The sequence below is a fragment of the Synchiropus splendidus genome, chromosome 1 (assembly GCF_027744825.2).
Source record: "Synchiropus splendidus isolate RoL2022-P1 chromosome 1, RoL_Sspl_1.0, whole genome shotgun sequence".
In the NCBI taxonomy this organism is placed as follows: domain Eukaryota; kingdom Metazoa; phylum Chordata; class Actinopteri; order Syngnathiformes; family Callionymidae; genus Synchiropus; species Synchiropus splendidus.
The window spans coordinates 10,901,859-10,923,424 of record NC_071334.1 but is presented as its reverse complement, the minus strand read 5'-3'; the positions used below and the strand labels follow the sequence as shown (position 1 = coordinate 10,923,424).

The 21,566-nt window shown below is 43.7% G+C and overlaps 2 protein-coding genes across 4 annotated transcripts; both read left to right on the top strand.

Annotated features, from left to right (window-relative positions):
• Positions 1–1,543: 1,543 nt before the first annotated feature.
• Positions 1,544–7,412, top strand: zranb2 (zinc finger, RAN-binding domain containing 2). 3 transcript variants are annotated; one of them, XM_053875619.1, is made up of 10 exons: positions 1,544–1,666; positions 2,174–2,226; positions 4,472–4,580; positions 5,094–5,176; positions 5,250–5,326; positions 5,394–5,546; positions 5,628–5,797; positions 6,062–6,121; positions 6,563–6,712; positions 6,892–7,412. In XM_053875619.1, exons 1-10 carry the CDS (start codon positions 1,611–1,613, stop codon positions 6,947–6,949), a joined length of 969 nt encoding a protein of 322 aa, XP_053731594.1. In that variant the 5' UTR covers positions 1,544–1,610; the 3' UTR covers positions 6,950–7,412. The 3 variants fall into 3 exon arrangements, with proteins under 3 accessions (XP_053731594.1, XP_053731577.1, XP_053731586.1); XM_053875602.1 differs by having other exon boundaries at positions 6,563–7,412; XM_053875611.1 differs by lacking the exon at positions 2,174–2,226 and having other exon boundaries at positions 1,553–1,666; positions 6,563–7,412.
• A 1,829-nt stretch (positions 7,413–9,241) lies between these two features.
• ptger3 (prostaglandin E receptor 3 (subtype EP3)) lies at positions 9,242–17,430 on the top strand. The gene is made up of 2 exons (XM_053879473.1): positions 9,242–10,144; positions 15,091–17,430. Exons 1-2 carry the CDS (start codon positions 9,293–9,295, stop codon positions 15,415–15,417), a joined length of 1,179 nt encoding a protein of 392 aa, XP_053735448.1. The 5' UTR covers positions 9,242–9,292; the 3' UTR covers positions 15,418–17,430.
• Positions 17,431–21,566: the final 4,136 nt, after the last annotated feature.

Below are 21,566 nucleotides of genomic sequence, written 5' to 3'. Positions count from 1 at the left end.
ATTGGAATTATGTCAAAATATATCAATGCAAATTTTAAAGATGGTACTTAATTCACTTTAAGATACAGTACTGCCCCAAACTCATTATAATGAGGCTGAACAACCTTAAATAAATGTATTTTAGAGACATTTTTTGATTTGTAATAACTTTTCCCTGTTAAAACCATTGTTTCTTTTGCCTCCATATCTTTGTACACTGCTCAAATGAATCCCGACATTTAAGTGTAATGTACCTGTTTAATCCTCCCTCAGCAACACATATGTGGACAGTATATAGGACACAATGTCCGGGCAGCCAAAGTTGCTGGAAACTGCTCCGCCTCTCCAGATGTGCCTAAAGTCTTCCAGCAGCCACTTGGTCCTAATAATGGTATGCACGAGTCATAAATCAAGCCAGTGGCACCCCCCAACAGTGACATGATTAAAACATTATGATCTTGTGTTTCCAAGACATGGAGGACGTGTCATGGCAGCGAGAGTTGACCTCGAAGAAAAACAGGGCAAAAAAAAGGGACCTCAGATAAAACACAGAATTTGCCTCCAGTGTGAAGTTGAGGTCCTGAACCAGCTGTGTCTGCAGGGTGACTTTATCTTAAGATATATTCGCTGGACAAGGGCATGCTTTTTGTACTCTTTTCTACTCCTTGACGTAGCTCCATGAAGAGTTTTACTGAGATGTTTTTTTTTTCAAATGCATTAACGATAAACTCTGAAATATGCTGCCGAGTTTCAACTACTGAAACCACATGATAATTCGATGAGTCTGGAAATATGTAGATGGCAAGCCTTTTCATGTGACTCATCACATGATCAAATACTGGTTGACTATGACAATAGAAGTAATTTTGTTTGGTTTGTCCCTATCTTTTATGTAAATCCAATCCATTTTCTGATCTTCCAGAATGATTGTTCAGTTGACTGAACCACACAAAAACTTATTAAAACTTCAGGTTCTTTTGAGCAGCAGACAAATCAATGATGTTAGTCTTTGTTTTAAAGCTAAGTTGAGCTTCAATCCCCATTAAAAACAGAAAAGAAAACCCTAAAATGCGCCGTTTTCGATTTAAATGACGGACAATATAAGATATATTCTCCTCCAACCTTTAAGTCATGACTTTGGGATGGATTCAATATGTGCATCAACTGCCCTCAAGTGGTCAGATGTGAGATTGCAACCAAATAAGAAATAAGATGACGTCGATGCAATATCTAATATTTACTCCCAACATAATAGTTATTTTTATTTATTATTTGCAGATATGTTGGGGAATTGTTTTTTTATGAAAGTAATAAAACACGAACACGTTTACCCTCTGCAACGTTGCATTCAAGTGTCATGGCACGCTTTAAAAATAATAAATACACATGCCAATAAATTACGCGTTAAAGACTACTCAATACGGTGAGGTATCATTTTTGGCGACTAAATAATAATGCCGCTTAACGACATAATTCGTGCGTCACTCGTCTCGTAATAGCCGAGACAACTGAGCGCAACGATCATGAACGACAGCACCTGAAGGCACCAGCGCAGGGCCAGCTGTGTTCACGCGTGCGCAGCGAGCTCTCTGCTAACCGGGCAGCAGTCCACCGCGCGCGCTGACTCCAAGATGTCGGGCAAGACTTTTCGAGTGAGCGATGGGGACTGGGTTTGTCCTGATAAAAAGTAAGTGCACCCCTTAAACGAACGTGCATCGATCAAGAAGTCTGGGGGAGTAGCGTGTTTTACCCCGCGGCTAGTTAGCATGCGTGGCCTACTCGTATATCTCCGCCTCGTCTATAAATAAATTCATTTAAGTCCACCTTGCGACATAAATCTAATGCTACACGCAATATGAAGGTCAGGGCGTGTGAATGCGAGTGTTTTTTCCAGTGTTTTCTCTCCACTGCCCCGCGTGCTAATGTTAGCCACCACTAGCCTCTGCTCTCCAGTGTACACCCATGTGTTGTTTCCAGACCGTGACTTGTTAACAGGCGGCCAGCGGTGTCAGTTTACCCCGCAGACTTGGTGCCGGGTTTAAATTAGGTCCGGTGCCCTGTGGTCACTGAGTGTCCAAATCGGGCTGCGTCCGAAAGCAATAAAAGACTTCGTGGTCGTGTTCTGCATGCACAATGAACGCTTTCCGGAAGTCTGTCGTGAGTTCATGCAGCTCACTCTTTTTGTTTTCCTCAGGTGTGGAAATGTCAACTTCGCACGAAGAACTAGCTGTAACAGGTGTGGAAGAGGTGTGTATCCCAGTGGTGAAGTTGGAAAGCTCCAAATGGACAGGCCTTTCATTTGGCATGGCGTGTGTTGACCTATTGTCCAAAAGACTGTGTCAAACCAGTTATTTGAGTTCAGATTCATGGAGCTGTGGTGTGTACGTGCTCAGCTTTCTTTTTACATGTGCTCCTCAAAGCTTCTTTGTGGGCTTGAAATTAGACTTTGCACTTGCATGTTCTCATAAAACTATGACATTATTCAGCTTGCCCTCATATCAGTATTGAAGGGACGCTTGACCTACCCTTAGTCAAGGAAAACTTAGTGTTGGGCAATGAAACTGATATTCAGAACCTCTAACTGCTGTAGAACTGCAGTGTCATGTAGTTTAGTTTCCCCCTCTTGTATTTCTGTCCCTGCCCAAGCTGTTTGTTGCTCTTTATAGCCGATAGTTGATGTCATGCATTACAATAAATAAAATGACGTGCTCATTCACCAGCAACCTTGTTGACTTGTCAGCATGTGACGTGTACTGGTACGATCCTGGCATGACTGGATCCAGTCTCTTGAAGTGGGGTCGGTCCGATCCGGGAGCCGATCGTGGCATTATATTTCTGTGTTCAGTGCTTGTGTTGACGTTACATGCGCCGCCTGTCATAGTGATATCATGGTAGAGGCTAACTGCAGGTATTGCGTTGCTGCAGTAGTTTTCACTTTGCTTGAAGTACTTTGTTGAGCGAGCGATAATGAATAATAAAAAATACGAGTTTAGTTAATATAGTCGAGAAACAAACGAACTTGGATCACGTGTCACTACGCTATCCAACTCAGATCCTAGTATCACCAAATAAAATCATGCCAGTGTCAGCAAGCTTTATTAAACGTTTTCTTGACTCAAACATGCGCTTGAAACTACGGTTATAAACTTAAAATCCTCCTGAATCTCTTCATGCTGCTTTGTTTAGGTCTGTGTTTCTCTCCCTGCAGAGGAGGAGCAGGTCATACGTCAGCTGATCAGACCATCTGCGGTTGCTTCACAGACACACGGGTGGAGCTAATCAAATAACTGAGCATTTTTTGTGTCAAAAGTACTATTAAAACTACATCATCATGAACTACAGTCATCAGCACTGGAATGGCCAGGTGCCATGCTTTGGTTTCATACAGCGCAGGGCTGCAGCCCGTACTGTGGTTTCACTTTCACTCTCACAGTTAAGTGCAAATAATGTCAAAGCACAGTTTTATCATGGAATTTTCCCATCACTTTTCAGAGGTTGATTTCTTGTCTGTCTGTTTCTGTCCACTCCAACTTGAAGTGGTCCTGCACGCAGCTCCGCAAGAAACGGAATCCTCGCCAATTTGATTCGGTGTAGTAACGCAGGCATCATTTGACACTGAAAAACACACAAAATAAAATAAAGTCATTTTTGCCTTAAAGCATGACCAGTGTTTTCCCACAGCACAGAGTGAAGGATAACACTGAAACACTGGTATTGGTCGATAGTCGACGCCCAGGTATCGGGACCATAAAAGTCGGATCGGTGCATCCCTAATACCAACCTGTCTGAACGATATGGACACGTCTTACCTTGATATTTCATCCCAGATGTCTTTATTGACATGAAAAATGTGACATTCCCATATGACTTTAGTGAAATCGAGTACTTCTCATAAAATGTTCTGTTTTAGCTTTATTATTATAAGCAATGTATGTGCTATACCAAGGTGCAAGAACACCTGGCAGTAAACCGTGGAGGTAGAATTGCAATGTGCATGGACATTAAGGTCCATGTCTAGCGATCCTGCATCATAAAGAGACCTCTGCTCACTGACGCAGCGCAAGAAAACCCACCTGGATTAAACCAACATCCAACCCGAAGTACAACACCCCAGGGCAACCCTGGATCTTACTGGTGGTGTCGATTTACACTCTGAGAGGAGCGATACTGAGCAGCCCCGACTCAGTTTGTTGTGACAAGCATCAGCTACGTAGGTTCTTGTATGAGTTGATGGCAGACATTGGTTTGCTGCAAGTATTCTACTTGTTTTTGATTGGCTGCCTTAAGAGACCCAGGTCACCTGTAGTGGCTGGATCAACAGCAGCACAGTGCTTGAGGTTCATCCTGAGGTTCAGAACTGTGGTGGAATTTGTTTTCCTCCGCTCTGTGAGTTGAGCTTTTTAAACGATCTTTGTTTTGTTTTTTTTTGTTTTTTAAATGAGGTAAAAACGTAATTCATCACTCGACAATCATGTTTTTCTCTTTCTTTCAGATAAAACCACAGAAGCAAAGCTGATGAAAGCTGGAGGAACAGAGATTGGGAAAACCTTGGCAGAGAAGAGCAGAGGCCTTTTCAGTGCAAATGACTGGCAGTGTAAAACGTAAGTTGCATGGTGTTGGATGTTTGCTGCTCTTCCTGATCCTGCTCGTGGTTCCTCTCTCTGCCTCATGATTTAAAAATGTTTCACTTTGATGTACAGCAGCAAACATGACTCGCACTGTCTTTGATAATCTTTGCCTTTCCTCCAAGATTTTTTGAAAAATATTATCGAGCTACACCACAGACATAAAGCTTCGTTTTTTATTTCCTTTTTTCCCCCAAATCTTTATTTGTGGGGTCTATGAAAATCTTTATATACTGTTCTTTCCGCCTTTTTGCTTTACTGTTTATTCACTGCCTGCTGCCCTGTTGCCGCCACCAGAATCACAGTACAACCAGGCAGGAAGATGAGACTTATTATGGTGGATGAATGTGATGCAATATCGCAATGCAATATAAGTAAATAAATAAATAAGCTCTTATATCTATAGGCATGGTTGCTGCTGTTTTGCTCTCATGATGCTCTTTCTATTCATATTTATGTAAATTATTATTTTTTTATTTTTCTGTTCAGGTGTGGCAATGTCAATTGGGCTCGGAGGTCAGAGTGCAACATGTGTAATACACCGAAATATGCCAAGCTTGAGGAACGAACTGGTCAGTGGAAGTTGCTTTACACTCTCTTCTGTAAACAGGTTTTTGTTGTTAATGGATTTCATCATTCCTTCAGGTTATGGAGGAGGATTTAATGAAAGAGAAGATGTGGAATATGTCGACCGTGAGGAGTCTGATGGTGAATATGATGAGGTGGGAACCTTTTTATAAGATAAGAGGTGAGTCTTCTCTTGGTGCTCATTCCACGCTCTCTCTTTAGTTTGGCAGGAAAAAGAAGAAGTTCCGCGGTAAAAGCAGCAGCACTTCCTCTTCAAAGGAGACTGAAAAGAAACCGGCACGCAAAGAAGTGGTAGAGGAAGAGGAAGATGAGGATGATGAAGAAGATGGCGACCTTTCCAAGTACAAGCTGGATGTAAGATGATTAGCAAATGGTGGAAATCCTTCAATACTTCATTCAGATTTTACAGCCCGATTTCCCATAACTGCCCTCCAGGATGATGATGATGACGACGAAGATGGAGATTTATCCAAGTACGACCTGGATGCCAGCGACGAGGACGCCAACGATGGCAAAGTGGCAAAGAAAAAAGACAGTCGCTCGGGCTCCTCCCGCTCTCGCTCCTCGTCCCGGTCCTCCAGCTCCAGTTCTCGGTCCAGGTCCAGGTAAACGGGTACAGGTCCAGGGTAACTCCGGGCAAAATGTCAGTATCAGTTCAATCTTCCTTCTTGTGCAGTATCAACATATTGTGCTGTCTGTTGTTTTTTCTTTTTCCAATGATCTTCGCTAATTTGCAGACGCTTGCTAGGTGATTTAAAAACAGTACTTCAGTACTGAGCTCATCGTAGTGCTGTGTTTCCTGTTGTCTTTTGTTGACCTCCGGGTCGCGTCGCTGGAAAAATATTGGAAAGTTTTGTTTTGTCTTCCAGGTCCCATTCTAGGAGCTCATCTGGTTCCCGGTCTGCGTCTCGCTCGAGGTCTCGCTCCAGGTGAATGAGGTCACATGCACTCTCACTTTATGGAGAGTGTATGTATGGAGTGTATGGCTCCAAGAAAAGTACTTAATCGCTACAACTTAATGTTAAATATCCACCCCGACTTCCATCAACTGTTACGATCATCTTAGTCTCCAATGATTCATTTTGGCCCTAGTGTTTTGTTCACAAACCCTGGGTGTTCATCACGCTTCTTTTACACTACTACTGGGAATATTGCAAGTATTTGACTGCTGGGTTTTAAGTCTGGCTCATGTGTGAAGATTGGCTTCAACCAACTCAAGCACATCTGGCTGTGATAATGTTGAAGATGTGGGGGGTGGGATTTCTGATCATTGTTGGCATGTTTCATTCGGGAAGTTTGATGAGCACCCTTCCTGCAGTGCACCCGACCAAACCCCACTGACTTGCCTACTTGGTTTATTCCTCCAAAAGATCCAGCTCCAGGTCTGGAAAGGGCTCCTCTCCGCAGAAGAGGTCCCGCTCCCCGTCCTCTTCGCCCGAGAGGACGCAGAAGCGCAGCCGCTCCAGGTCTTCATCTGGAGGGAGAAAGCGGAGGCGCTCTAGATCACATTCGTCCGAAAGGTTTGGGTTTCTGTGGAATACCACAATGCCACTGACTTCTTTTGTTGTTACACACCTCTCTCCCGGGCCTCTCTCTGGACGCCTCTTATTCTCACGGCTTATATCAATCATACATGAACTGAGCTGCCTCCCGAAGACTAACTCGCTTCCTCTGCCTTCGGTCTTGTGTGTGATTTCAGGCGCAGCAACCAGTCCTCCAGATCCTCCGGCTCTGCTTCCAGCTCAAAAAAGAAATGACTTGGAAGTCCCAGTATGATCGCAGATCAAGTGCATGTTCTGTTGAGAGCTCAATGACCACACCCCGACAGTCTTATGTTCAGAGACGTCCCCCCAGATAAGTCTTACTTCCACCATCATAACTTCCAGGCAAAAGAAAAATCTCACCCCCAATCCGTACCAGTGTCTTCGTATCGGTGTCAGTAATGAATCTGTAGTTTTGGGAAGGTTAGAGTACAGAGTGTAGCACAGGTCTTTTCAGCTTTTGTTTTTAAGGTAAGTATTTTTCTTTTTTTTTTATGACCATAGAAGTCGAAGTTTAGTTGGAAATCATTTTAACACTTAAGCCAGTCTCACCGATCAGGTCATTGATGACATTCAGCATCTAAAAACACCATCCGATTTAAGGTACAAGAGTGGCAGAAATATTTTTTGTTGATGAATGAACTTAATTGTACACGTGTAAATAAATTTCTGTCCACGGTGAAGTCTTTTTTTTTTCCCTCTCCTTTTCATGTTGTGTGGCTTTAGATCGAATTAAAAAGTGCTAAATGATCATTTACAACTCTTTGATTCGGCATTTTTAAATGTGCCTATATATAAAAATTTGTCAGTGTCTAACAGGGACCGCTATGGAGTGATATTACTGGCAATAAAAAGCCATGAGACCTAGGAGTCATGAGGCTTCATGAAGTATCTGATCTTTCAGAGATCAACAGGTGGTGCTCTTGATAAAAAAAAAAAAAATATATATATATATATATATATGAGGTTTTCACTGAAACAGCTGATCAGGGCAGCGAAGTGCCATCGTGTAGCCTCTGAAAATGTGGAAGCTGTTTCATGACACCTCTTAAGCCCATCACAACTGAAAGTGTCTAAGGACAAATATTTTATATTTTGAATTTGTATTCTTTAATGTTAGCACCGGGTTGGTTGGATGCTCCATTTCTTTCAGGAGAAGTGTTGGGGGGCCAAGAGATGATGGGCTTTTGAGGCTGCATGAAATGGTGTCCCCATTTTCTGAGCTCAATAGGTGGCGCTCTTGCTTAAATAATGGGAGGATTTGTTGAAAGGTTGCGCAAGTCTTTTGGAGCCATAGTGCCATCTTGTTGGTGCTGGAGATCAGGACAGCGCCTCTGGAAGCCTTCAGTCGTAAACTGAACTCTAGAAATTATAGAATAGAAACTAAATTAATTTCATGAGATTTTTCATTGTGCGTCCATTTGTATTAAATGGATTAGTGACACACTACTGCCACTATACGTGGCTTATGTATTAAAACTGAGCGTCTCACAGCCCAAAGGTGTAAAACAAAAGAACCTTTATCGGCCCTCTAGGAGGTGCTCACCATGCCCCGGCCCTATGGTTAAGAATCCCTGTTTTAGGGGAAGCATTATTTTCCTGATCCATGTTAAGGCGTGCAGGTTCAACAATGATGAGTCCAACTATCCGTCATGGCACATAGCCTCAGAAGTGAAAGACGCCAATCCAAACATTAAAACCTGTTAATGTGATCCGGATGTGATATTTCAAATAAGGTATATGTATTTGTGAATGTAAATCAGTATGAACCACAGAGTCTAATGTAAACTATAAACCTACACAGACGTTTTGCGAACCGTGAAAACACCCAGCTTGCGCTACAAATAGAGCTGTCACTTGTTGGTAACACTGATGTTTTAAGGCAGGGGTTCTGAACCTTTCTGATCTCGGGGGCCACCTCTATTTTAGCAAATGGACCCTAGACACATAACCTCAGAAGTGAAATATAGACGCCAATCCAAACATTAAAACCTGTTAATGGCATCTGGATGTGATGTTTCAAATAAAGTAAAACTCTTAAAAAGACGGTACATTGCCTCGAACATTCTCTTGCTTCCGTGATGAACCAAAAAAAGAAGAAATAAAGAAAAAATAAAAATTCCCCGTTCCGCTTGATGCCGGTCCTTTTCTGGTGTTGGCCGACAGATGGCACTTAAGTAAGTTAAGTAAAAGTTATACGGAACTGTCACCTAAATCTGAGGTGTTTTGGTGAACGTTTTCGACTTTCCACAAGACTTGTTTGACCTCGGTATTTAAAGAGCGACATTTCCGATCAGTCTCTGCTTCCCATCGTTAAGCAGCCCACGTATCTGACTCGGACTGGCGTTTTAAAGCTGTGACAGGGACCTTAGCGAGCGAGGGTGTGAGGTCCGGGCGAGAAACAAGCCGCGTTTTGCGCGTGTAGTCCCTCCCACCTGCGCGTAAAACCTGGCTGCGCTTTTACGCGTCGCGCTCATTCGGAGCCGAGCCGGGGCGCTGAAGGATGCCGCGCGCGCACGGGTCCGGTGCGATACACAGACTCGTGTTCCGTTCTGCAGGATGACTACTTCATGCGAACCTCTCCGGAACTACCCCAGCAGTTTTGCAGAGATGCTCGACTCCAACGTGTCCGGCCCGCTGGTGCGAGAGAGCAACGGGACCAAGAACTCCAGCTGCCGCTCTGTCTCGGTCGGTTTCCCCATCACCATGATGGTCACCGGGATGGTGGGCAACTCGCTCGCCCTCATCCTGGTCTACATCTCCTACAGGAAGAAGGAGAACAAGCGGAAGAAATCTTTCCTGCTGTGCATCGGCTCCCTGGCGCTGACTGACCTGTTCGGGCAACTGCTGACCAGTCCGATCGTCATCTCGGTCTACCGAGCCGACCTGCGCTGGGAGAGCATCGACTCGTCCGGCTTTCTGTGCGCCTTTTTCGGCGTCTGCATGACAACCTTCGGCTTGTGCGCGCTGTTCATGGCCAGCGCCATGGCTGTGGAGAGAGCCACGGCCATCACCAACCCGCACTGGTTCTCCAGCAACATGAAGACCAGCGTGACCAAGCAGACGCTCGCCGTGATCTGGTGCCTGGTGCTGCTCTTCGCGCTGCTGCCCGTGGCTGGAGTGGGCAAGTACACGCGCCAGTGGCCGGGCACCTGGTGCTTCATCAGCACCGGGGACTGGGACACCCCTGGGAACATGTTCTTCTCCATCACTTTTGCTGCGCTCGGGATATTCTCCCTGCTGGTGACCGTCTCATGCAACGTGGTGACCATTCGAGGTTTGATCCTGAGATGCAAAACAAAGTCCGGCACTTCCCTGGCTTCAAAACAGTGGGAACGACTGACCACGGAGACGGTCATCCAGCTGCTGGGCATCATGTGCGTCCTGCTTATATGCTGGTCTCCGCTGCTGGTATGGCTCACCTCTACAGATGCACACACTGGCAGTGGGTCGAGGTGGAGACAACTCTTATCTGCGGGTCATCCGTTTAGAATGCAGTGTGTCGCTCATGAATATTATGATGATCAACGTGTCAGGGGGAACTGCAGCGCCTGCACTCACCAGTGGGACCACACACTATCATTTAAATGGAGCCTCACACACTGACTGTGTGTTACACCCATCCATTGCTTGCTCCTTCGTAAGACAGAAATATCTTGTACTGCTGCTCTGACCTTGAATCACAGTTGACCTTCAGCAGTCAGGAGGTTGTTCTCTCTCACCTTTTCCTGGCATGTTGCTCCCCGGTCTGAGTGCAATGAGACATTGAACGGCATAATTTTCAGTCAAAACACTGGAAAAATTGGGGTGTTCTAAAACTTTTGACCAATAGTATATATAGAAAGAGTGTATGTCGCTGCCTGATCTGGTCCACCTGCCCGAACCTCCGGTTACAGGCAGCGACACCGGTCAGCCCTGTTTGTTTACGTCCGCCCCTTCGTGTTCAGGTGACGGCGCACAAGTTGCGCTTTTTAGCTCTGTCTAGTAAACATTAACATTTGGAATTTAGACATTTATAAACCACTTCATAATTCACGTTCATAGTTTACGTCCAAATCACAAAATTGGCGGAAAGATTTGTGGGCAAATGTGAGCGTTTGACGTTGAACATGACTTCACCTCAACAAGGTGGGAGCATAGTGGGGTGGGTGAAAGGAGAGTGAAGCGACTTATGGAATTGGCGGGAAAGTCACTGTGACTGACTGGACAAAACTGCAGCAGCTCACAGAACTACAGGGAATTGGTTGGAATTCCGTTGGGTTGTTGCGAATGCTCTGCAAATGGTGGGTGCAGGGTGACAAACACAAAAGTCTGATTGTGCTGCTGTAGATAGTAAAATGAAAAAGAGTAAAAATGTGTAGTAAACACTTGTGTAGTATCTAATATTTGAATTTTTATGGCTCAAAACGTGCTAACTTTTATCATGAATGTGTCCATTGTCCTGGAGCCTCAGCCTCTTCTCCTCTACTGAGCCGTGTGTACATGGAAAACAGATCCATGACGTCACGACGAGTCGACTCATGAACCTGTCGGTGTCTGATTTAATAGTCAGTTACAGGCGACCATGTGCTGCTCACTGGTTCCCCCTCTTTCATTTGGTTACATGGCTGTGTAGCTTGGTTTCTGCTGTGGTTGGATAAAGCTGTGGAAGGTCAAATGCCTCAGGTCAACTGAGCATGAGTTCCACAAATGCTTGGAGTGGGAGAGAAACTGCACAGTAGCAGAGTCACTTTCTGTCCAAAATGTCACGCACTGTCCAAGCCAGGCTTCCAAAAATCAGACATTTATTTTTACCTCCATTAATAAGAGTTATAGAGTCTTATTTTAATTCTTTTTTTTAGCCTAAAATGAAAATGAAATACATAATTGGACCCAACCTCGCAACACAACAGACCCTGTCTTTCTCCTTGGAGCACAAACACTCATCTTTCCCATCTGTCAATTCCCATCCATTGGCATCTATTGCTTGGTTTTCCATATAAGCTCCCTGCTCACAGCAAAGCTTGCAGTCTTCTTGTGTCAACATCAACTAGCATTGGTGGTGATCTACCACGCTCTATTTTGAAATTGTATTTCATTTACGGTCAAATATATGCATCAGAAACTTGTAGTTTCAGTAGATTTCCGGTGGGCTGGATTTGGCCCCCAGGGGCCTTAACTTTGACACAGAGTATTTAAAGAAATGAATCCATGGGTTAGATGCTTTCACCAGAACACTATGTGGGGTGGACCTAGACAAACATGGCTGACTGCAAGACCCATCTCTCCACAGTGTTTCTGCACATGCACATATTTGCATTTATTTTTTTAATTTTATTTTTTTTGTGGCGGCATGGTCGTTGAACTGTTTTGGTTTTTTTTTGTAACTGATTTTTATTTATTTTATTTTTTTTACAAGCCAGTTTGCAATGTTTTAATTTGTTAACTTGCAGACCTTGTTTCCCGTCTTGTTCTACAGCCATTGTCTGAACTGAACTGAAGGGATGAGTGACTCCACTCAAACCTGTGAGCAGCCAGTCCTGGCAAAAGACACTGATGATCACAAACAGGTTTCTCATAACACCCCTGTCAGCGCCTCCAAACCATTGTGGCATTGAAATATTGACTGTGATATTTATTTTCTTGATCTTCGATGATGCTAGATTTCTATCATGTTAGACTCGCTGGCAGTACAGCAGAGGGTTGGATTCCTCACTGAGGGTTCTTGCTCCTGTCATGAGACGTGTGATCTCTGTGACAAACTGCTGCCTCGTACCATTAGGAAACAATCCACTTAGCTCAGTCCTGTTTCAGGGTCTGCTCCGTGTCTTGTGTCATTTAATAGTCCCACCAAGGACATTAATGAAACACTCGCCGGACTGTGATCATTGTTTACTGCTGGCTCAGAGGTGACTTGCACCTGGAGAGACTATTTTATTTTCTGTTTTCTCCCTTGGAGCAGAGGCAAAGCCGAGCAGTGTCCAAGGTTGAGCCCACGACAGGAAAACTCATGAATAACTTGGGCCATAATCGCTCAGTGATGTATGAGAGGGCAATAGATGTTGAAGTCGCTTTTGGCAGGCAGCAATGAGGTCAGTGGGTCTGAGCTGGGACTGTGCTTTTCATTACCGTGTTCGAGGTCAACTCCAGACATCTGACAAAGAAAATCCCGTGATTACTGTTTTGAACTTTTGGAACGTTATAGAAACGCTATGGTTCACCTCAGACAGCATGTGACTCGAGGGTTAAAATCCTTTTGAAACATTTGTGTTTCCTGGAACAGAAAGAAAATTCCAAATTAGCTGACAAAAGAGAGGAGAACTATGTTCCAGAACCAGACACCAACTCCATGTTGGTGTGAGAAGGTCAGTGTCTGTGGAACATGTTAGTCACAGAAGTAGAAGCTTGGCTGTTGAGGGACTTCATTGGAAACATTTGTGTCTGCTGAAGACTAGATGTAGTCCAACATGTCGTCACTTGAGCAGGTTTGATGAATGAACCCATATCTGACATCAAAAATATACTCATGGTTTTTGGCTTAACGGAAGTGACTCTTAGTGCTATCTCCATATAGTAAGTAGACATCAAAGACTGAAGTTTTCAGTGCTCAATATCTCTGCTTGTAGCCTGGTCTTGTTGTCTGGACCAGTATTCCGTGGGCTGAAGCTCTTCCACTGTAGATTTGGCCACTCGCTGGTGTCCTCCGTCCACTTACTGACTTTCTGCAGGTCAGCGACCAGCATCCGTCTGCCTCGGTCTCCTGATCAGTTGTTTATCCCTGGAAGCAAAACCAGCTGATCCTCAGCATTTTATCTCCACCGCAGCACAAATACACCTTTGCTTGTGCATCCTCCCGCTGCATGAGCTGTGAATATTGTGTGTGCTGAATAACAATGCTCTGGACCTGGAGTTTTACAACTCCCATGGAGACTGAAGTGACAGAATCATGTTCAGGAGGTGGCGATGCCTTGGATGAGTGAGTTGTCAAATGCTTTTTGATACATACTTGATCAAGAAACCCACCTAAAGCTTTGCTGCTTTCATTTGTGTAATGACACAGGGCTTCAGACTTTTTTTGTTTTTTTAACTATTGTGGCCAAAAATGCCTGATTTTGTTGCAGATTCTTTTTTAATGCAGCAAAAGTGGTGATCATTTATGGTTCTGGAACAACATGACAGGAAATAAAGATGTGCAAATCAGTTTGTAGAAAAATATAGTGTTAGTTTTTATCCTGAAAAAAGCTCACAAAAAAACAAAATGTGCTTTATTTGGAAAAAGTGAGTAGAATTAGTATTTCAAGTGCATAGACACACACACACACACACAAACAAAACAAATCAATGTAGATGCCAAATGGCAGCGTGCAGTGAAAATCAAAGATCTCAACATATCAATTTCCTGGTGGAACTGACTAAAGACTGACTTATTATTTTATCGACCTCTCCTGGGTTAGTCCTCAAGGTGAGGAAAAAACGTAGTAGAAGTTGTTTCTTTCTGTTTGTAAACACAAGAGACCCTCAGTGTTAGACTCTTACTCACCTACAGCAATGGACAAGAGAATGAAAGCGCTTAAGACAAAACAAATAACAGTTTTCCTGTTTTATTTAACTGTTAAATAAGTAGTTAATAGTTACACCATGTATCTATCATTTACTTCTACATAGAGCTCAGAGCTTATGAACAGGAGTCTTTTTCATAAGCTCTGAGCTTTTTTTTATTTCATTATTTTTGGCGCGGTGCTGCAAACGTGGGCTAGACATGAGACACTTTGTGCGTCCAGGAGGACAACCTTTTTTTTTTTGGAAATACTGTGAAGTATGATGATTTTAATTCAGTATATCTGCTCCAGGACTAAAGTTTAATGAAGACTTTGCTCTTTATCGTAAGATTCCAAACTGTTTGGAGCTGCACGCAGTGATTTATGCTGATTTATGATATCGCACTTGGAGACGAAGAGAGGTTGGCAGCCATTTTTCCTCCCAAAACACATTTCAGTTCAGCTGATTGCTCTTGGACTGTCTTCCGAACAGACATGCCGTTCCAACAGGGCTGACAAAGAAGACAATCTGCTGAAAATGCGAGAGAGAATTCATCGGAGAACTGGAGCTGCATCAGTTTTATTGATGTGTTTCGACAGCCGACGTGGAGAACTTTGGAAAACAGTCAGGGAGGTTGATTCGGGGGCCTTATATAGGAGACACGGGGGACATGTTGGACATGTTGGTAATAAACCTGGAGAAGAATAGACTTGCTGTGGTAACCCCTGATGCTGAAATATGAGTCAGGAGAGTGTAAACCTGTGACTCTCTGACGTGCCTCGCTTTCTTCTCTGCCGCTCTGATGTCTGTTCTCAACGTCTGCTGTCTTATATTTTCAGGTGCTGATGCTGAGGATGATCTCCACCCAGGTGTCCTCCCACGAGTGCAGCCCGACATCCCTAACCGCCGCTCGCAGCTCGGTCCGAGACGTCCAGCTGGACTGCAACTTCTTCCTCACAGCCATCCGCCTGGCCTCCCTCAACCAGATCCTGGACCCCTGGGTGTATCTGCTCCTCAGAGAAATCCTGCTCCGCAAATTCTGCCTGGTGGCCAACGCCGTGTCCAACTGCTCGATAGAGGATCAGAAGGAGACGCAGGCCGCGCTGGATGCTCTGAACAAGCAGGACCAGGAGAGCAAAGCGCTCAGTAAATCACAAAGTGCTTAAGCCGATGTTCAAGGAAGCGTCGAACAGATGATACCACCAAACTAATGGAGCTGGAGACATTATTATTCTTCAACATGAAGCGGAGCTGAGGGAAGTTATCTATCGTGAATCGGTTGTTGGGCGTCGGCCACATTCCGCTCTGTCACCAAACCAGCACGAGGACCAGTTACATCACATTCGGTCGCAGCACCGTGACCACAAACTCCCCTGGTTTCAGTTGTGAATACTCAACTAAAAATGATCTATTTTCGAGGAACTTCAATAAATAACATCATTAAATGTGTAAATATTTGTGAATGTAGAAACTCTTGATTGAATATTTATTCGCATCATTGTAATATTATTGCCAAATGCTACCTACAACACTATAGTCGTCAGCTGCTGTGCATACTCCATCTGTGACCATGAAATGTGAAGCTTTTTTTTTCATCTTTTAATACAAAGTGTCCGGTTTGGAGTGTGGAATGTACTTTTTGCTGCAGTGTTGCAGTGAGTGTTGCTTCATGTGTTTTTCTATTGAGTTTTAATGAAGTTAAACTTCAACTCTCAGCTTAGGATGTTCCAACCGCAGGAATGTGATGGTGGATGTCTGCATGCGCCATGACGATTGGGCCCGGAGAAATTGCATGCATTGCTCTTTTTTTACACACACAGTGGATCATGAAGGTGTTCTACTATGAATCTCTCCCAGGTGACCGAGCTCCTCCTTGAATCTCCGGAGGAAGCTCTTTTTGGCAGCTTGCTCTTTTGGTCACTGCCGAACCTTGCCACCATCAGAGAGGTCAGGAACATAGAATGATTTCAGCCTTGCATCTTGACGCATGAGGCCTTCAGTTGAATCAAATCCCAACACTGTGGGTAGCGGCCTGACCAACTCATGTAATCCATGGTTGGGTTAAGGGCTGAGACTTTGGTAGATATAGTGCTTTATGGGATCTTGAGCCAGACATATGGTGCCATGTTTTCCGCTCCATGAGTCGTTCACTGTATATAAATATCGATGGACACCTCACGTCCAGCACATCCTCATCCTAACCACATTCATTTTGAACGTCAAGAAACGCTATGGGAGGGGAAACATGATCCAAGTGAAACACCTCATGTGTCCACATGCACCGCGGAAGGCTGACACGTCAACATTGGATGTAAAAGTCGACACCTGTCAATATGTTCTGCCTGAGGAGCGAGATTCTGCTAAAACCATTGTAGAGCTTGGCTTAGTTTTCGTAATCGGGACATACGCAATATTAATAACGTCCGCCTTACAACCGGGATCGGTTCTAAGTCAAGTCGGATTGGACGTAAGGCGAATGCCATTCAAAATAGCCGACGCGAGGGTTGTAGGTGCTACTGTAGTGGTAGGTGCCTGTGTGAGAGTGAGATGCTGGGATACTGTGCTGCCACAACTGTCGTACGAGATGCCGACTGGCAGCCATAATTGTCGTACGTGTTGCCGGGCTGCTACGTGCTGCGGTTCCAGACATTGAATAAAAAAATAAGTAAGACATAAGCGAGCAGGTCGTAAGTCGGATGTTACTTGTATTGTAGAATTTTGTCTTTGCAAGTTTTATCCTCCGTAGCTGAAGAGATCCGACGTCCAGGTTTTACGAAAATTGAATTCAACATTACTAACTCAAAACCATCACTTGCGCGGGTGAATTGTTCCACGGTCACTTACAAGACATGAGGAGGCATCTTCAGAGATGTTGATGGTCAGGTGACTTACAACCCGCCGTATGTGCCTCATGCTGTCTCTCGGTCATGGACCCTCATTTGATGGTTGCTTCATCTTGAGTTTTATTTTGTTCGCTGATTCTGCAGGTTTCATTTTCCGGCAAGGGCTCCTGACACGTTGAATGTGCACCGCCAATGTAAAGCCCGCGTGCTACCTCACTGTTCATTGAAATGCATTTTCACGCTGAAATAACTGAACATGTAATCGACACTTCACCAATTTGTCCGTCCAGTGGTGTGAAATCATCTGACACGTTCTCAGCTCTTCAGCCCACAATACACGAGTCTGTCCAGACCTGCCTCTGTCCTTTTCTTCATGTGTGCAAACTGACCTTTTCCAACTTGGGAAGGAGGAGAATATTATTTTCCCATGAAGCTGTTCATCAGGGACCACCAGATTAATCCATCCCTCCTGTATGAACCTCTCACCTCGCTCCTCTCAGGGAGGAGGGGGATTCATGAAGCTACTGAGCTCTGTTACTATCACATAGTGGTTAGTAATGTGATGATGGCTGTGACTCACAAAAGCCACAATCCAATGTACCTTTCTTACAGGCTATAAAGCATTTTATTACAGTTTTTTTTTTAATAAACCAATTTAATTAGACAGTTAATGATTAATAACTCGTGAATAATTTAATAATAATAATTTGTAATATTTGATACTAGAATTATGAAGTCAAATCTGTACACAGAAATTTAAACATGAGGCTTCTATCCTGAAGTTTTTTTTTTTTTTAAATAAGATTATTTCTGAAAAAAAAAATGTCTGTATGTTATTAAAATGATTAAAATTATCATTATTTTCTCTAAGCACCATTCATTCATTAGAACTCACTATAGCTTAAATATTGAGCGATATTTGCGACCAGCCCAGCTCCCAGGTTAAAATAAATAAATCAATAAAAATGAACAAAACATGGTCTCAGTAAGAGTGATGCTTGAGACTCATTTTGGCTACATAAGACTGTGGAGTATGGGGCTTGAGGTGACTCTAATAAAAACAAATGCAGAACCTTACAGTTTTTTTTTGGTTAATAAAAAAAAAGCAGGTCCACCACTGGTTATCTTTGAAATATCGGAGTTTATATTGGAGGGTCTGTTGACCTTACAAGGAGGGATGACTCTGACGCTCAAGTTACTAGTAGTCACTCCTAGTAAGTCACTAAAAAGTGAGTCACCGAGGTGCTAATGTGGCGAATTCACAAATTTGCTCTGACCACAACATAAAGAAAAGAAAACAGAAATGTAATAAAAAAGTGTAATACTTTTTTAATGCTGACTCAGCAAACCTCGTGCCAAGTTTGAGATGGACCTTGTGTGAGCGCCAGTGAAGGAATATGAAATGCAGTCAGGATTGAGAGTGAATGACCTCCGCCGATACAGACTCAGATCCCTGCTTTGAAGCATCATGAAGATATATATCCAGACGCTGAATTCCTCACTTCATAAGTCAGGAATCCATTTGCTGTGATCCTTTCAATTTCATTGAACGCTACCAGGCGACGATAATTGCCGTGGACCTTAATGGCGACGCGTGATAACAAGCTGCGGGATGTTTTTGGATTCTCATATAAAATCTGCACGTCTTAAGTGCTGCCAAATTGTGTTAGAAACAACGCGTTTTTGCAGGAAATTGCACGCGACAGTGATCCAGGAGCCTTAATGGGATTGGAAAATGACTTCATGATCCTGATGAAGCTCTAACCATCTGGATGGTTTCACTGCTGTTTGTCAGAAGCAGTAAGTGATCTGACAAAAAACAAAGGAATCAAGATTGAATGTCCAAAAAATGGCACGGGATGAAACAGATTATGTTCCGAGAGAGTGGGAAAACGCGTTCTCATGCTTGCCTTGTTCTCTGTCATGTAAGAAGAGCAGGTATTTGCTTTAGGTGGAGAGGACAGAGTGTTTCTCACACCAAGGAAAACAGGTTGGATCCAAGTCAAGTGAACATAAACATGCGCTCATCATCTCGACAAATATCTGCTTGTGACCTGTCGCTCTCTCACCCTGATGCTCGGCTATGTTTTCCTCCTGAGATGAGTTGATATCAGACTATCAGATCATCTGCTGGAGCACAATGCGGAGAATGTTGTCAAACGTACCTGTCAATCAAAGTGTTCTTCAAGTTATTTTTGTTTCTCTAGAAGAGAAGATGAGCATGTGGTCACATTGCACTGCACACAACACTGGCACTGAACACTAGCACTTGATTTTGAGCGCCCTCCACTATGAAGTGGCCACCGACGACAAAGTGAAGAGATTCACCTGTCTAAGAATTGGGACAACACTTCATGACGTCACGCGTAAAGACATCGTGTCATTGGCTGCTGCGCTGTGTTTTGTTTCTTCCTACATATCGAGTGTTGGAGACAGTTGAGAAATGCCAGCTCCAACAGTTTTTGCAACCTCTTGCATTGGTGCTGATCATCTCACTTGGTTTGGTGAACCAACGGAGAAGAAATGGGCGGAGCCTATGTTGCGGTGATAGATCTGTTAGAGGTATGAGGATGTTAACATTAGCCTAGATGCTAGTTGACTGTTGTTTGTTAAGAAGAAATAAAAACATACTGTTGAATCAGAAGAATCAGAATCAGAATCAACTTTATTGCCATGGACAGTGGGGATCCCACCAACTAGGAAAGTGTCTTGGAATAAAATAAAATAAAATAAAATAAAATAAAATAAACAAAGAATTCAACAGTCTGACGGCCGAGGGGAAGAATTCATGTTGTCGGACACGGTCGACCATTTGGGTCACTAAAGTGTGATACCAAAGAAAGTCAACAAACGGAAGTGTAGTGCTCGATACCAAAATGTCCCTGTTGTCCGATCCAACATTGTTTTTAAATAAAGTACTTTGGTATCCTGGAAATCTATCCACACTTCATATTCCCACCTGTTTTCAAGTCAGGTCCAGAGCGGTTTGATCTTAAGTGGTGAACAGCGAGTGCTCTCGGTCTTGGGTCCTATTATTACTGGGACACACTACATTTACACATGAACGCGCAAAACCCAGTGTTACGGTCAAAAACGAGTGTTAGGGTGAGAAATGGGACACAGCCTTAAACTTAGTGTTTCTCCATGTAGAGAGGAAAGGTTCTTATAGTTGGTCAATGTGTCGATCAGCTGAGCTTAAGTCTGTGAAATATATTGGATTTCTTATTTCTCATTTAACCTCCATTTAACCTCCATTAAAAAAAAAAAAAAACTCACATGATTTTTAAACCGAGAGCGCCACCAACTGAGCTCTGAAAATGAGAACACTGTTTCATGAAGCCTCATCAGGCCATCACTAGCTGCCAACTGTAGTTTGAAAACCTCCAAAGTTCTTCAGATACACTGACACTAGGGAGAATGTGACTTAGTACCTGTCATGAACTCAACCTTGTTGACGGCTGAAGCAAGTCAAGAACCAACAATAAAAAGTCCTAAAGTTTAATCACCAAAACAATAACATGACAAAAAATTAATTACAAATGAAAAAAATCAACCAAAGTCCAAAGTACGTCCTTAGTCCAGAAAGCAGTGCAAAAAACGAACACTCTGAAAGGACGAACAAAAACAAGTGGAGGTTAAAACAAACGCACCAAACAACAAAAGGCGCCAGATAAAAAAAGAATCCAAGAATCCACATATGGTCAGCAATAGAAATCCAAGAGACAAAAGATTGACTGTCACCAGAAACAGCCAAGAAAAATAAAAAAAGCTACATATCGGCAGTATTATACAGCATGACTCTCTTCAGCAGTCAAGTTTCCAAAAGGTTGAGTAGGTGATAGTGACTGGCGTCTCTCCGGCAGCGCTGCATTCTGATGACGACGGGAACAAACTCATGCTGCCAAAAAAAAGAGCCACTTCGACGACACGATGTCAGAACCGTGGCGCGGCCCATTAGGTACAACGATCCAGCAGTCAGTCTTCAGAGACTTCACAGTCGGGATGATGACAGATGATGTTCAGCTGCAGAAAGATACTTATTCTGGGGCCACAGGAGCCGTGGAGTTTCCCCACAAATTCAATGACTCAGTCACAGTGTTAGCTGCGACACAACTGACTGCTTCTCTCTCATGTCACGGAAATTGTAGGTGCTCATTTTTTTGTCGGTTTTGTTAAACAGAAAGTACCTGAATAACAAATGTGATAGGATCTGGCTGCCTCCAACCGAATGAGGCAGGAGATGGGAGATTTTGTAGACCGGACCCAGCAGCTTTTCTTCCTTTTTTTTCTGTTTGATGTGAGTGCCTCTGCCCTGTGTGGCTTGTTTTTGTTCACAAAGTCTTACTTTACATTACAGTTGGGTGCAGTGGCTCCAAAGGTCATACATCAATTGGTTCAAATCCCACTTCTCAACTGCTGCAGTCCCTGGGCAAGACACCTGGCGTCATGTGAGCATGTGACTCCATCCCTCT

Excerpts from the sequence above, each read along its gene's own strand:
- zranb2 (XM_053875602.1), top strand. The coding sequence starts at position 1,611 with ATGTCGGGCAAGACTTTTCGAGTGAGCGATGGGGACTGGGTTTGTCCT. Across the intron at positions 1,667-2,173 it reads TGGGTTTGTCCTGATAAAAA|GTGTGGAAATGTCAACTTCG; the intron begins GTAAGTGCACCC and ends TGTTTTCCTCAG. Across the intron at positions 5,327-5,393 it reads CTGATGGTGAATATGATGAG|TTTGGCAGGAAAAAGAAGAA; the intron begins GTGGGAACCTTT and ends CTCTCTCTTTAG.
- ptger3 (XM_053879473.1), top strand. The coding sequence starts at position 9,293 with ATGACTACTTCATGCGAACCTCTCCGGAACTACCCCAGCAGTTTTGCA. Across the intron at positions 10,145-15,090 it reads TATGCTGGTCTCCGCTGCTG|GTGCTGATGCTGAGGATGAT; the intron begins GTATGGCTCACC and ends TTATATTTTCAG.